This window comes from Bidens hawaiensis, unplaced genomic scaffold, assembly GCF_021521415.1.
Source record: "Bidens hawaiensis isolate Kalapana, Puna unplaced genomic scaffold, B.hawaiensis_p1.1 tig00041703_1, whole genome shotgun sequence".
Classification (NCBI taxonomy): Eukaryota; Viridiplantae; Streptophyta; class Magnoliopsida; order Asterales; family Asteraceae; genus Bidens; species Bidens hawaiensis.
In genome coordinates this window covers 23,467-36,566 of record NW_027497383.1, presented here as the reverse complement: position 1 = coordinate 36,566, position 13,100 = coordinate 23,467, and the positions used below count along the sequence as shown (strand labels likewise).

The 13,100-nt window shown below is 35.2% G+C and overlaps 1 protein-coding gene across 1 annotated transcript; it reads left to right on the top strand.

Moving 5' to 3' along the window:
• The first annotated feature begins 2,032 nt into the window (after nt 1-2,032).
• LOC143593118 (heat shock factor protein HSF30-like) lies at nt 2,033-4,448 on the top strand. Its single transcript, XM_077072846.1, has 3 exons — nt 2,033-2,320; nt 3,369-4,057; nt 4,386-4,448. The coding sequence occupies exons 1-3, from the start codon at nt 2,033-2,035 to the stop codon at nt 4,420-4,422; spliced, it is 1,014 nt and encodes a 337-aa protein (XP_076928961.1). The 3' UTR covers nt 4,423-4,448.
• The last annotated feature ends 8,652 nt before the right edge of the window (nt 4,449-13,100 follow it).

The window sequence follows — 13,100 nt, the reverse complement described above, 5'->3', positions numbered from 1 at the left end:
CTCTTAAGCCACCAGATTGCTTTATTGTAAATGAAAGTTTCACATGCATTTGACCCGAATTCACAGGTATGGGTCTCACCAAACCCAAATAGTCTTTAAACGGGTTATAACATCTCATTAATTAAATATTAATTTCACCAGGTATTTGATATGAAAATTCTATAAAATAGAGATACGCTAAAAATTAATATCCAATTAAAAAAATAATATTATTTATAATTAAGAAACAATCTTATTGTAAAAAATCATGGGTGTCACCAAACCCATAACTTTTAAATCGGATTATAACATCATATTTATTTGTGAAAGCCTTTCATCAAAAAACCTAAATATATTATTAACTTCCTTATAATAAATAAAATAAAATATCCAAAAAATATATAAATATTAGATCGAATAATGTAAAACAATCCCCGTAATACGGGAGATAAAAACTAGTATAAGTATATAACTGTCATTTCCAATGTGGTGTGATGATAGCAAACGTGAGTTTTTCAATCGAGACACAAGTTCAATTCCACTTACAACACTTTGGGGGACATTGGTACCTCAATGAAGGAAAATTGGACACTTAGTGATCTCCAGTTCGATTCTAAGGGCGTCCGAATTTTACCACTAGTAGGCTTTCATGCGGGTATGTTTTTTCCGGAACGGGAGATAACTTAGAGGCGTTTAGGCTCTATATGACTGGGTTGGACCAGCCGTCGATGACCTTTTGCATTGAGTCAATTCGTACAAAGTATCTAGGTATTTTATGTTTGTTAACCGTTAAAAAAATATATAAGTAATATAGAGTGTGAAATATAATCCGTGTTTAATTAAAAACGTTTCGAACCGCCTAGCCCACTAGGTGGCCCTCCTTCATGGGCCCACTGCCCACTGGTTATAGTGTTTATACAATACAAAGTACAAGTAAGAATAGCATGATTTGAAAATATCTTCCACATGGAATTGGGACCAAAATATCTTGATAATTCCGTGTTTTTAGTTTCTTTTAAAAATAGAGAAATAGGTGAGGAAATTGTTGGATTTATCTAAAAAAATTAAGATTTTTGGTTGCTTTAAATAACATGTTCAGCATACATGTTTTCTTTAACAGGTTTAATTAAATGTGATCTTTTAGTTTGTCATGTTTATTAAGCAAGTCGATTCGTCAAAGGTTTTGAAATTAAAATAAAACAAAATATAGATTTTTATAAGATTAATTGTCTACTCGTTTTGTTCGACCGGTTCAAATTAAGGGTCTACATGAATTGTGTTTGCGTTAGATGTTTTTTAAAGAATGTGTTAGTTATGATTGATTTATGTGACGAATAAATATATGAATCGTGCTCGAGTTTATCCCTTAAACTAGTTACACCCAAGTTTCCTAACCTAAACATTTTAGGTGACACTTCTATAATGTATTTAAAAATAACAAAAGTTAAAAATATAATAAAAATGTTTTATAACTACTTTAATCACCAAAACAATTTTTGATGTATATTTAACGTCTAGTTTAGTCAATCTTGAAGACAATCTTGTTCTGAAACACAAACTACGATTTTGAAAAAGAGACACCAAACATATCAAGTTAGCTAGGTCACGAAATCAGGGCAATCTCTGAAAATCATTGAAACTTTTTGAGCCGAAGATGAAAACAAATTTTGTCTTTAGATTAGTTGAGTAATTGAGTTTAAACATTAAAAATACATATTTTTTTTCCTAAAAAATATATATGATTTAAAAAACAAATCAAATGTCGAGTCTATAGGAGTGTCGGGCCAGGTCGGTCAACCACCCGTCCCTCCCACTTCCAGAGAATTATTTTTTCCCGAACACATAAATCGTGTATTATGCTATAAAAATGGCAAGTATCTAAATATCTATATGTATTCAGATATTTAAGTGAAGTATTATTATTTGGGATTATTTATAAGAGAAGCATCCATTTCTTGTGTCTCTAGAACCTTCCACCCAGTCTTTAATATTAATAAATAGTCTGTTATCATCATCATCCAAATCCTTTCTCCTTAATCACCACCAACCAACAATGGAGTTCACCACAAAACCAAAACCAACCATAAAGGAAGAAGAAATCACATTCATATCCTCCACCTCACCGCGCCCGAAGGAAGGCCTGCACGATGCCGGACCACCGCCGTTCCTGACGAAAACATTCGACATGGTGGAAGATCCGGCCACAGATGCCGTGGTTTCGTGGAGCAGAGGGAGAAACAGCTTCGTTGTGTGGGACTCGCATAAGTTCTCAACCACTCTGCTTCCCAGATACTTTAAACATAGCAACTTCTCTAGCTTTATTCGCCAGCTCAATACTTATGTAAGTGTTTATTATTCGTTAACCTAATTTCACTTCTGTTGATAATTAGGGATTCATTTTGCTTCCGATCGAATGCTCTGTTATCAAACTGTTAGGGTTTAGTATCGATTGAATGACGATTACACGATTCTGTGTGGTTTTTAGTTTGTAATAATTTTGCGATTGATTTCATCGTTGACCTCTGTTTTTGGTTTTTGATAATTGTTTAGTAGTTCAATTCGATACTTGAGGCATCCGATCAAATGTTCTGTTAGTAGTTTCTTGATTAAATTGATAGGATCACTTGTTATTCACTATCGACTGAATGCGGATAACGATTGATTTCATAATTCATTTCTGTTCGGTTTTCGATAATTATGTTGCTGTTGTTCAGCTGAATTAGTTTAATTTAATGTTGTATAACTAGTTTTTCTGGATTTTCTCTTCCGGGTATATTCGGATTTCATCACTGAACTCTTTTCTAGGTTTTCGATTATTATCTCTTTGTTCAAATGAATTGCTTCAATTTGATACTTGCGGCATCTGACTGAACGGTCTGCTAGTAATTTCTTGTCTAAATTGATAGGATTATTTGTTATTTGGTATCGTGTGATTGCGGATTTTCACGTTTCAGTGTGTATTTTTGTTTGAAATGATGCAACTACTGATTTTATCTTTAAACTCTGTTCTAGGTTTTCGATAATTATCTTATTGTTCAGTTAGATTACTTCAATTCAATGCTGTATAACTAGTTTTTTCTGTGGTTTCTCTTCGAAATATATATGGATTTCGGGATTCATTGTGATTTTTTTTGTTTGAAATGATGCTATGATTGATTTCATCATTGAACTCTGTTCCAGGTTTCGTTATACTTTTGTAGTCTGTGATCTCTTGATTTTATGAATTTGATATGATTACATTTAATTTGATATTCAATTGAATGCTTTAGAAGTAGTTTTGAATTTTTGATCTTTAATAGGAGTTAACTGATGTGTTCTAACATTGTTCATCATATGTATTAAGTAACAAAATATTACGAGTTGCTAAATTTTGAAATTTTGTTCTTTAGGGTTTCAGAAAAGTGGATCCAGACAGATGGGAATTTGCAAATGAAGGGTTTCTTGGTGGTCAAAGGCATCTTCTAAAGACAATAAGAAGAAGAAGAAACGTGGTCCCGCTAACCCAACCGAAGCAAGAATCCGGTCCGTGCATCGAAGTAGGCCAATACGGGATCGAAGAAGAACTCGAAGCACTTAAACGTGACCGAAGCGTATTAATGGCTGAAATCATAAGACTAAGACAACTACAACAGCAATCGAAAGATAAACTCATATCCATGGAGAACAGGTTAAGAACCACCGAGAGAAAACAACAAAACATGATGGGATTTCTTGCAAAAGCGTTTAGCAACCCTGAGTTCTTACAAAAGTACATGGATAAGTATGCGCATAAAGAACATGAACATATTGAAATCAGGTGCAAAAGGCGGTTAACAATGACACCAAGTGTGGAGAATCTACAAGATCCATTTCTTGCAGCTGCTAATGTTGAAGTTGATTCAGGTAGTTATGCTGGTGATCAAGATGTTTCAAGCTTGGTGGACGATGAATCTCATGAGAATCTATGGGAGGAACTGCTGAATGTGGATGTGGATGTGGATGTGGATGATCAAACTCTACCTGTTGATGATTTAGATGGTGAAAAGGTTGACCGGGATGAAGATTTGCAGGAATTAGTGGATCAAATGGAGTATTTAAGGTCATCAAATCCTTGATTACTTGATTGAAATTGAAGTGATTGTTGAGATTTTATAGTGTAATATTGTGGGTCTCTGCAAATCCACCTTCTCTTTCTTGGAGTACATGCCAATGATGCATATGCATAATTGCATATGATATGTTATACTATTCTAGTGTATGTTGTTTTCTGTTTTGGTATTTGAATTAATGGATATTTGTTTATATGCATCTGATCTTGTATGTGTTTTATACAGTTCGGAGATGGTGGAATTGGAGGAGGCTAAGCTGCTATCTTGTATCCTTTTATGTTATTGTTCACCTATGTTTGTTTCATCTTTTATATGCAGGGGTCAAAGAACTACAATCAGAAGTTGGAGGCATTGAATGTAAGACATGAAGTTGGTGTTGTGCATAAATCTGCCAGATTGTTATGATTTAGGGTTTAAACTTTAAAGTTTAAGGTTTGTATTTATTGTATCTTGTGAGACTTAAGTGATGAGTGTGATTATAAGTAGGATTATTTAATGTTTTGTCCATTGTTGTTAGGACAGCGGTACTGTTTTTGGCATGGCAAGGCAGGCTCATGAGGGGTGTGTGTTGATATAACAATTACCAAATTGGGCTTCATCCTAAAAGAGCCCCCCCCCCCCCCTCCCCACCCCACCCCCCCCCCCCCCCAAAAAAAATAAAAAAAAAATAAAAAATGGCAGGCCAACCAATTGGGTTTATTGAAATGTTAGACCCCAGGGTTGATACTTAGTTTTTCTTGGATGTCGTGTAGTGGATTTCATTCACAAGTCTTTGTTTTTTATTTTGTTTTGGACTTTGGTTAACTTGAGAAAATGATTCCGGTCAGGCTAATTCCGGTCAGGCTATTTATTTGTTGGAGGTGTGAGCGGGGTGTTGATTCTTGTCACATAAGCGGCAAGGGCACTGAACACTGCCACATGTGCGACACGAAGGATAAAGGTGAAAGATTTGATCATCGACCGAGGGTGCCAGGGGATGCCAACTTTTTTTAAACGATGATCTTTTTTGTGTTTAGGATACCGCACTCTCTAATTTGGAGAGTGTTGTTGCTCACTCTGGTCAAACTATTTTCTTATGTTACTAAAGCGTCGTTGCCCATTCTGGCCATATTATTTTCTTATGTTACTAATTAACTAGCTGCGTGCCCGCGTGATGCAGCGGGGTTGCACACAAATATGACATCGGATGCGTAACCGGTGTTACTGTTTCTGTATGTGCGTGACTTAACAATAGTACGCGTGTAACCCGACGATAGTATGCTCATATTGCGGCATTGGAATCTTAACCGGTGTTAGTAAGCACGTCACAACGATTGTGCACGCTCAGTCAGGTGTTGGTGCGCACGTAACGCTACATTAAACTCGTTTTGACCCGTAACCCGTTCCGCTTAGCAATGTTCTAATTGAAATTCGTTTGACTTGACCCCTTTCAACCCAAACATGTCCCGACCCAAACCAAATTAACCTTTTTGAATCAACTCATTCCAGCCTTAACCTTTTAGACCCATGACCTGAACGACCAAAACCACCCGATTCATTTGTCGGTCTTTAATGGTAATCACGTAACACGTTAAGTTTTAAAATGAAAAAAGTATAGCAATACCATATTCAAATTAAAGATAATAAAATACTCGTGTTTATAGTATAATGTTTTTAGAATAATATTAGCGTGTGAAAAAGTTATAAACGTTTAAACGTTGTCGGGGTAGTTGGTTTAAAATAAGGGGTATATATGTAACTATTATATAAATTAACAAAATGTGATTAAAGTTAAAGGACCAAACTTATAATTATTTTTTAATAAATTAAAAAATAAACCGTAACATGATCTTGGTTATGCTAAATGACAAAATTATCAAAATACAAAATTGCCCATAAAATGTCTTAATCTTGTGCAATATAATTTGTACTAAAAGCAACAAGTTTGGTACCTCTTAAAAATTAAGAGATCCCTCACTCATTCTTTATATATAGTATAGATAATATAAATGATAAATTCACTCTACATCACCTTAAACCACATTTCATATTTCATTTCCCCCACAATACACATGTTTTTCGGATGAAATGTGAAACACCAAAATGTCTACGTAACACTTGGTGTATACATGGCGAACTCACATTTCATGTTTTTCATAACGGATGATCATCTTATAATAATAAGTATTTAACTCTTATTTCTTTCGAGGTGTAAAACTAGTATGTAGTAATTCAAAGTACCGTAGAACCGTATTTTTATTTTTATAACATTGGTTTGTCCCGTCACCAAATTTCCTCCTTATTTGAATTAAAAGAATTCCATTTAAGCATCTCATTGCTTTAGTTGAAAGTTTTCATTTGAATTAGAATGTGGTCATTCACTATGACTCGCTAAGCATCCATGGCTGAATAGTAAATCACCCAACTCATAATTATAATTGGCGAATTTATAGGTTCAATTTTTATTGGATGCATGCCAACAGGACACTCCAATTAATTTATTAGAATTAGCTCTTTATCAATGAAATCTTATCATCCATACATACGAATTGATATGGTATATTCATATCATACTATATTATGAATAGTATATTTCCAATGAGATGAACACAATTCTTCTATTTATTTCACAAAGGGTCATACTAAAGTGAGTTAGTGATAACTGGTCTACATATGTCATAGGTCATAACTGACCTACAAAAGGTTAGACTAATCGTCAAATGATTTGACAATCAATTTTGTCATCGCGTATCATTATGTTAAATCAGCTAGTTCACTTGCCAAAATCAGTTTTGTGACTGTATACAGCTATCATGCATTCATGCCAAATCAATAAACCTACACTCCAACAGTGCTTACTCATTGCAATGTTTTTTAATTGTTTATTACGGAGTATAATTTATAAAGTTATCATTTAACATGTAAGCTGGTTTTTTCTTAAATAATTTATATTTTGTTAGCCTAAAAAACCAAAATACAAAGTTTTTTTTTTTCAAAACATGACATAAATTTTAATGAAAACAAAAGTTATTTTTGAAAAAAGAAGTACTTTTGTTCTCGTAAATGATTTAGATAGGTGCTTGAATTAACATTTAAAATGATAAAAAATTGTTTAAAAATAATTAATTAAATGTATTAAAATAAAAGAAAAAAGCACTTGGGAGTAGAGGTGCACAAATCGGGTGTTTCAAATACCCGGTTTCAGGTATGGAACCGAGTTCGGGCATGACTGTGTATTGGAAATCGGGTATTGGCAATAACCGGGTCGGGTTCGGGTATTATCTCTAAAAACCATAATCTATGTATTGGGTTCGGGTTTGGGTCGGGTATAGAACCGGGTATTTGAATACCCTATTTCCGGGTATTGAAAAAACTCTATTTTTGGTTTTTTCGTGTTTTTTTTGGGTATTGGTCTGGTATAGAATGGATTTTTGTTTAAGAGGTTGCACTTTTAGGGGGTATTTTTAGGTATTTTTTGAGGCTAGATCGGATATTTGAAAAAGCCGGTTTCGGGTATCGGAAAAAACCGGTTCCGGGCATGAACCGGTTTCGGTTTTCGGGTATTACCGGGTACAAATCGGGTCCGGTCCGGGTACGAGTTTTGGTACTGAAATGCATACCATATCCTTACCCTACGGGTATGGTCGGGTACGGGTTCAGGTATTCAAAACCCAAGTATAAAAAAACCGGTTCGGGTTTTTTGTGCACCTCTACTCAGGAGTCACTTAACCGGTGCATATGTTAAAATCCACACTTGTGGTTTAGTGGTAGAAGACCCAAAATTTGCTCCCCACTAAATCACTAATGTCACTTTTGATGGATTACGACAATGAAGAATTTGAGCCAAGTCTTGCGAGGTTGTCAATTTGAATCCCGAGCTCACCCGGGTTTTTGTCCCATCGTGCGTTACGCTAAAGTTCTGCTCTTGTGGTGGCACAATGTCTGTCAAGTGGCAGTCGGCGGTATGAGTTCCCGGGAGAATGTCAGCCAAACTCTGAAACAAGCATGAGCCCAGTTAAGACAACATTGTATGACCGATGTGGGGGGCAACGAGAGTCTCCACATTTAAAGACTGCGGTGGCCTACCATACATGAAAGTCGCCATTAAAAACAACCCTAATGTATATGTTAAGTGAGTTTGAGTAATGAAACAGGTGCTTGAGTAATTACTTGCCGGAGATGATAAGATGGTGTGAAGAAGACGGGTCTGGTTTTAGCTTCTTCATTTCTAATTTTAAATAAGATTTAGATATCCGGTTTGTGGCTCAATGGTAGAGCGCTCACTTTACAAGTGAGAGGTGGGGGGATCAAACCTCACTACCACCAACTTATATGGGAGATATGAGGGATGACCCTGGCTTGCCAGGGTTCGAGTCCTGATCTCACCCGGTTTTACCGGCTCCTAGTTGTCGTGCCGTTTGGCGGGCGTGGGGGTCGGGTTTTATCCGGTGAATCCCTCAACAGGTGGACCGCTAGGGGCTCCGTCCTTCCGGACTAGTGGCCGGCTCGGGCTACCTTTAGCCAATGAGGGCCGCGTACAGGGTACCCGGCGTTACTTAGTTGGTCGTTCAAAAAAAATGCATTAGTTTCCATATCATCCGTCCATGTTACCACTAATAAAATTTTCATAAAAACAAAAAACTACCACGTGACTTTTTAAACAAGTAAAAGTCCCATGATTAGAACATTTAGTGAAAGTTCAGTAATTTAAATGAAATAATAATAATAATGATAATAATAATAATAATAATAATAATAATAATAAAATGAGTTAATAAAAACAATGATGAAACTTTGTTACATTCAATGAATAGAGTTTATGTATCAGAGACGGGTGTTGCTTTAACTGAGAGAGACACGTGTCAGTTTATTTGAGACTTATCGTTTATCTTATAAATTGCATGCCCTCTTTCGTATCCCATATTATTTCCCCTATTACACCATGTATAGTTATAATGCTCAATCCCTGGGTATTATGCGTCATGTGGCGTCCAGTCAAAGTTATGGTTTTTTGCAAAAAAGGGTGTAGTCATAATGCCCCACTCATGGGCATTATGCGTCATGTGACGCTCAGTCACTTTTACAATTTTTAGTTTTTTTTTAATAAAAATAATCTAATAATAATAAATATTTTATTAAATAAATATTACATTAAAATAAAAACAAAAACAAAAACTACTCGTCTGGATCGTCTTCACCCTCTTCGTCGGCGTCTTCATCATCGTATTCATCGTTGCCCTCGTTTTGATTTTCATTTTCACATGGCAAACGCCGATTCATCCAAAGATGTTGGATTAAATCCCCCTTAAGTGTCGCACCCCGACCAAAGGCGGCGGAACATGCCGGGGTGCAACCAATTGTCCAAATACACAAGACACTATTTAAAGTGACAATATTTAATCAACTCATTTATTTCATAAATCAATAATCAACACATCTCGTTCATTCAAACAAATTGAATACAAGTAACATTAATATTGCTCGTTTTACTAATATCCTAGTGGTCTTGGTAACGTTTTTCATCAAGTCCTCGAGTCAACAAAAGTCAAACCTGTAACATTTCATAAAATAAAGTTTGTCAACACAAAGGTTGGTGAGCAATTCATAAGTTTGAGCATATAAGTATATTGTAATAAAAAGTCACAAAACTTGTATACGAAACGATAAATAAAAGCAACAACTTGGATAAATTGACAATCGCTAATAGAATTACGTTAGCGCCACCTAGCTACAAGGGGTTGCCAAGTAGTCTAGGATTTAATAGAATATCGTTAATTGCATTACGTTAACTACACCTTGCTACAAGGGGATGCCAAGTAGTCTAGGATTTATAGATTCAACCAACCGAAAGCGATAAACACATAGACATATAGCATAGAACACCAAATCAAGCAAGTATTTAAGTAATGTATACAATCACGTTTGTGGGTTTAAGATTCAAGTAAATAAAGCATTTAGTTTGATAAGTATGAAATGTCACCCCAAAACGAAAGGTGGAAAAAGGGGTATGAAACTACTCACCTCGATTGACGAATTGAGAAACTAATAAGTGATCGACATATAGAAAGCTTGTAAACGAAACGAACAAATCCGACTTGAAAGCTAATTGAAAACGAATAAATAAAATATATTAATGAACTTGAACTTTAGTTGAAACTACATTTGAAACATTGGACGAGAAGGTTCGGTTGTTAATCGGGTTACCGGTTAGTTTGTTAACGATTAGGGACTCGTACCTAATTGATAATTTAAAATAAAATAATATTATTTTATTGGGATTTTAAATAACTAACCCAATATTGAAAAGGTACAAGACTGGTTTAAATCAAGAGTTCGGTTTTTATAAAAATGAATTGATAATAAAGTTTATAATAATATTATTAATGATAATGATAGTAATGATAATAATAATTCTAAAAAGATATATTAGATATATAAGATAATAATGATAATAATAATAACAATAATTATTTTCAACAATACTAATATAGTATAGTAATTATAACAATAATTATTATTAATAATACTAATAATAATAGTTATAGAATAAAGGTCTTAGTATTAATTAAAGTATTGTTGGTAAAAAATTATAATAATAGTAAATAATATTGATAGTAAATAATGATACCACCCTCGATGTCGGTTTGAGTTCTAAACGAGTTCACAAAAATAAATATAATAATATTATTGCTAATAATAAATGATAAAAATATAATTTTAATAAATAATAATAATATGATCTTTAATAATAATATTAACAACTTTAATATTTATAAGAATAATGATACTAATAATAATATTAATAATAGTAATAATAATACCATACTAAATTTTATTTCGGTTTCTAAACGAGTTCACCATATTAAAGATCTATTAATAAATAGAGCATTTATAGTACTAATAATTAGAATTTATAATGATATACATTTTTTTTATAAAGAGTTAATAATAATTATAATAATAATAATTGTTTTGTTAAAGATAAAAATAAAAATGCTAATAATGATAATAATAAGAACAAGAATGAGTTTTATAATAAGTTATAATATTAACAATAATGATCCATTTGCATTACAACAACCGGTTATGAATAACAAGTTCGATTACCGTTTATGAGTTAGACACAAAGACGGTTAAAGCTCTAAATCTCGTTGCTTACCATATAACGTTTGGCCGAGAACATTTGTTGGAGCCGAGCAGGGTCGTCGGAGACCGATTGTTGCCGCCATAGAGAGAGAGAGAGAAGCCGAGAGATAGAGAGACGAAGAGAGAGGCAAAGAGAGACGCAAAGAGAGAGGGAGACAGAGAGATAGAGAGATGAAGAGAGAGATCGACGGAGAGAGAGAAGAGAGAGAAATAGAGTGACGGGACACCGGCAGCTGGTTTTCCGATCGCCGGAAAAACGTGTAGGTGAGGGAACAGGGGGCGGCCGACTGAGTTGGGGTTGGTAGGAGTTGCAGATCGGTGGCGAAGGTGTTTGGGGTCGGAGATGGTGAAGGAGCTCGCCGGACCGCCGCTCCGGTTGCTAGAGAGGGCCGCCGGAAGGCCGCGTGAGGAAGGTGAGGGGTGGTGGTGTCGGGTTGAGGGGTTAGGGTTAGTGGTGGTGCGTCGGAGAATGGGGAGGTGGGTAGCCGGAGCTCGTCGGAAAACGGCTAGGGTTCGCCGTCGCCGGAAAACGGCCAAAAGTGGGGGACGGCTGAACATGATAATAAGATAGGGTTAGGGTTTGTTGGTTTATATATGCATTACATATTTTCAAAAATGGCCCCTCAAGTTTGGTATTTACTTTATAATTATTTAAAACTTGTATAACTTAAAAGAAATCCACTTTAGTCCCTAACGTTTACTTAACCTAGTTTATAAATTATACATATCTGTATTTGACAATCCCCACACACGCTAGAGTTATAACATCAATAATTTGATAAAATGTCGGTTCGGGTTTACAAGCTTAACCACAACTACGATGTATAATTTATTAAAATAAACGCGAAAAAATCGACATGTTACAAAATGATTACAAAAACGAATATAAAAACGAGACCCGAAATTGACGAATGTCACATTAAGTGCGTTATGTATTTCTCTTGATCGCACGAAATACGCGTTTTCAATTATTTGCTCCATACTTGCTGGAGTTCGTGGTGGATCCAAGTCCGGTATGAAAGTTGGACATATTGCTCTTCCTTCGTCTTTGATGATCATAGCATGCATTATGATACATGCATACATAACAATTTTCATTATTTCTAAAGACCATAGACGACAAGGATTTTTAACAAAATGCTAGCGTTGTTGACGAACCCCCCAAACACCTTTCGATATCCTTTATTGCATACTCTTGTACTTTCTTAAAATACTGTCTTTTTTCATCCAATGGGTCTCTAAATGTTTTCACGATAATCGCATACTCTGGATATATTCCATCACCTAGACAGTATCCATGATGGTAGAGGTTATCGTTAGCCCAAAACGAAGCGACGGGAACGATCCCAGTTATGTAACTCTCCATCACATGCGACTGTTCTAAGACGGTGATGTCATTGCTGGAATCGGGAACACCAAAGAATGCCGACCAAATCCAATGGTCGTATGAAACAATCACTTGAAGGCTGACCGTTGGTCCTTTTTGGTCACCTCGTGTGTATTGACCTTGCCATGCGGTTGGACAATTAGCACATTCTCAATGCATACAATCTACACTCCCTATCAGGCCGGGTAAATCATGATTCATGCACCCTTGCATGAGTCTCGTAAAGACGTTGTAGATTGTTCCACTTGGGCTCTCTCAGATAATGTGGTCCATATAGTTTCAATATTCCTATATTTTACACAAATTTTATAAAATAATTAATTAAAGTAAACAAGTGATATAATTATTTAAAAAAATGAAATGTACCGTAACAAAATACTCCAAGGTGAGTTGTTTTATTGGCCATCTTTTAATACCCGTTGCTGATGTCGGACGTGTTTTCGTAGGCGAGCACGCGTATGACCGACGTAACCTTCTGAATAGCCGTGAATCCTAGCGTTCCTCGACCGTCTAGTTTTTGC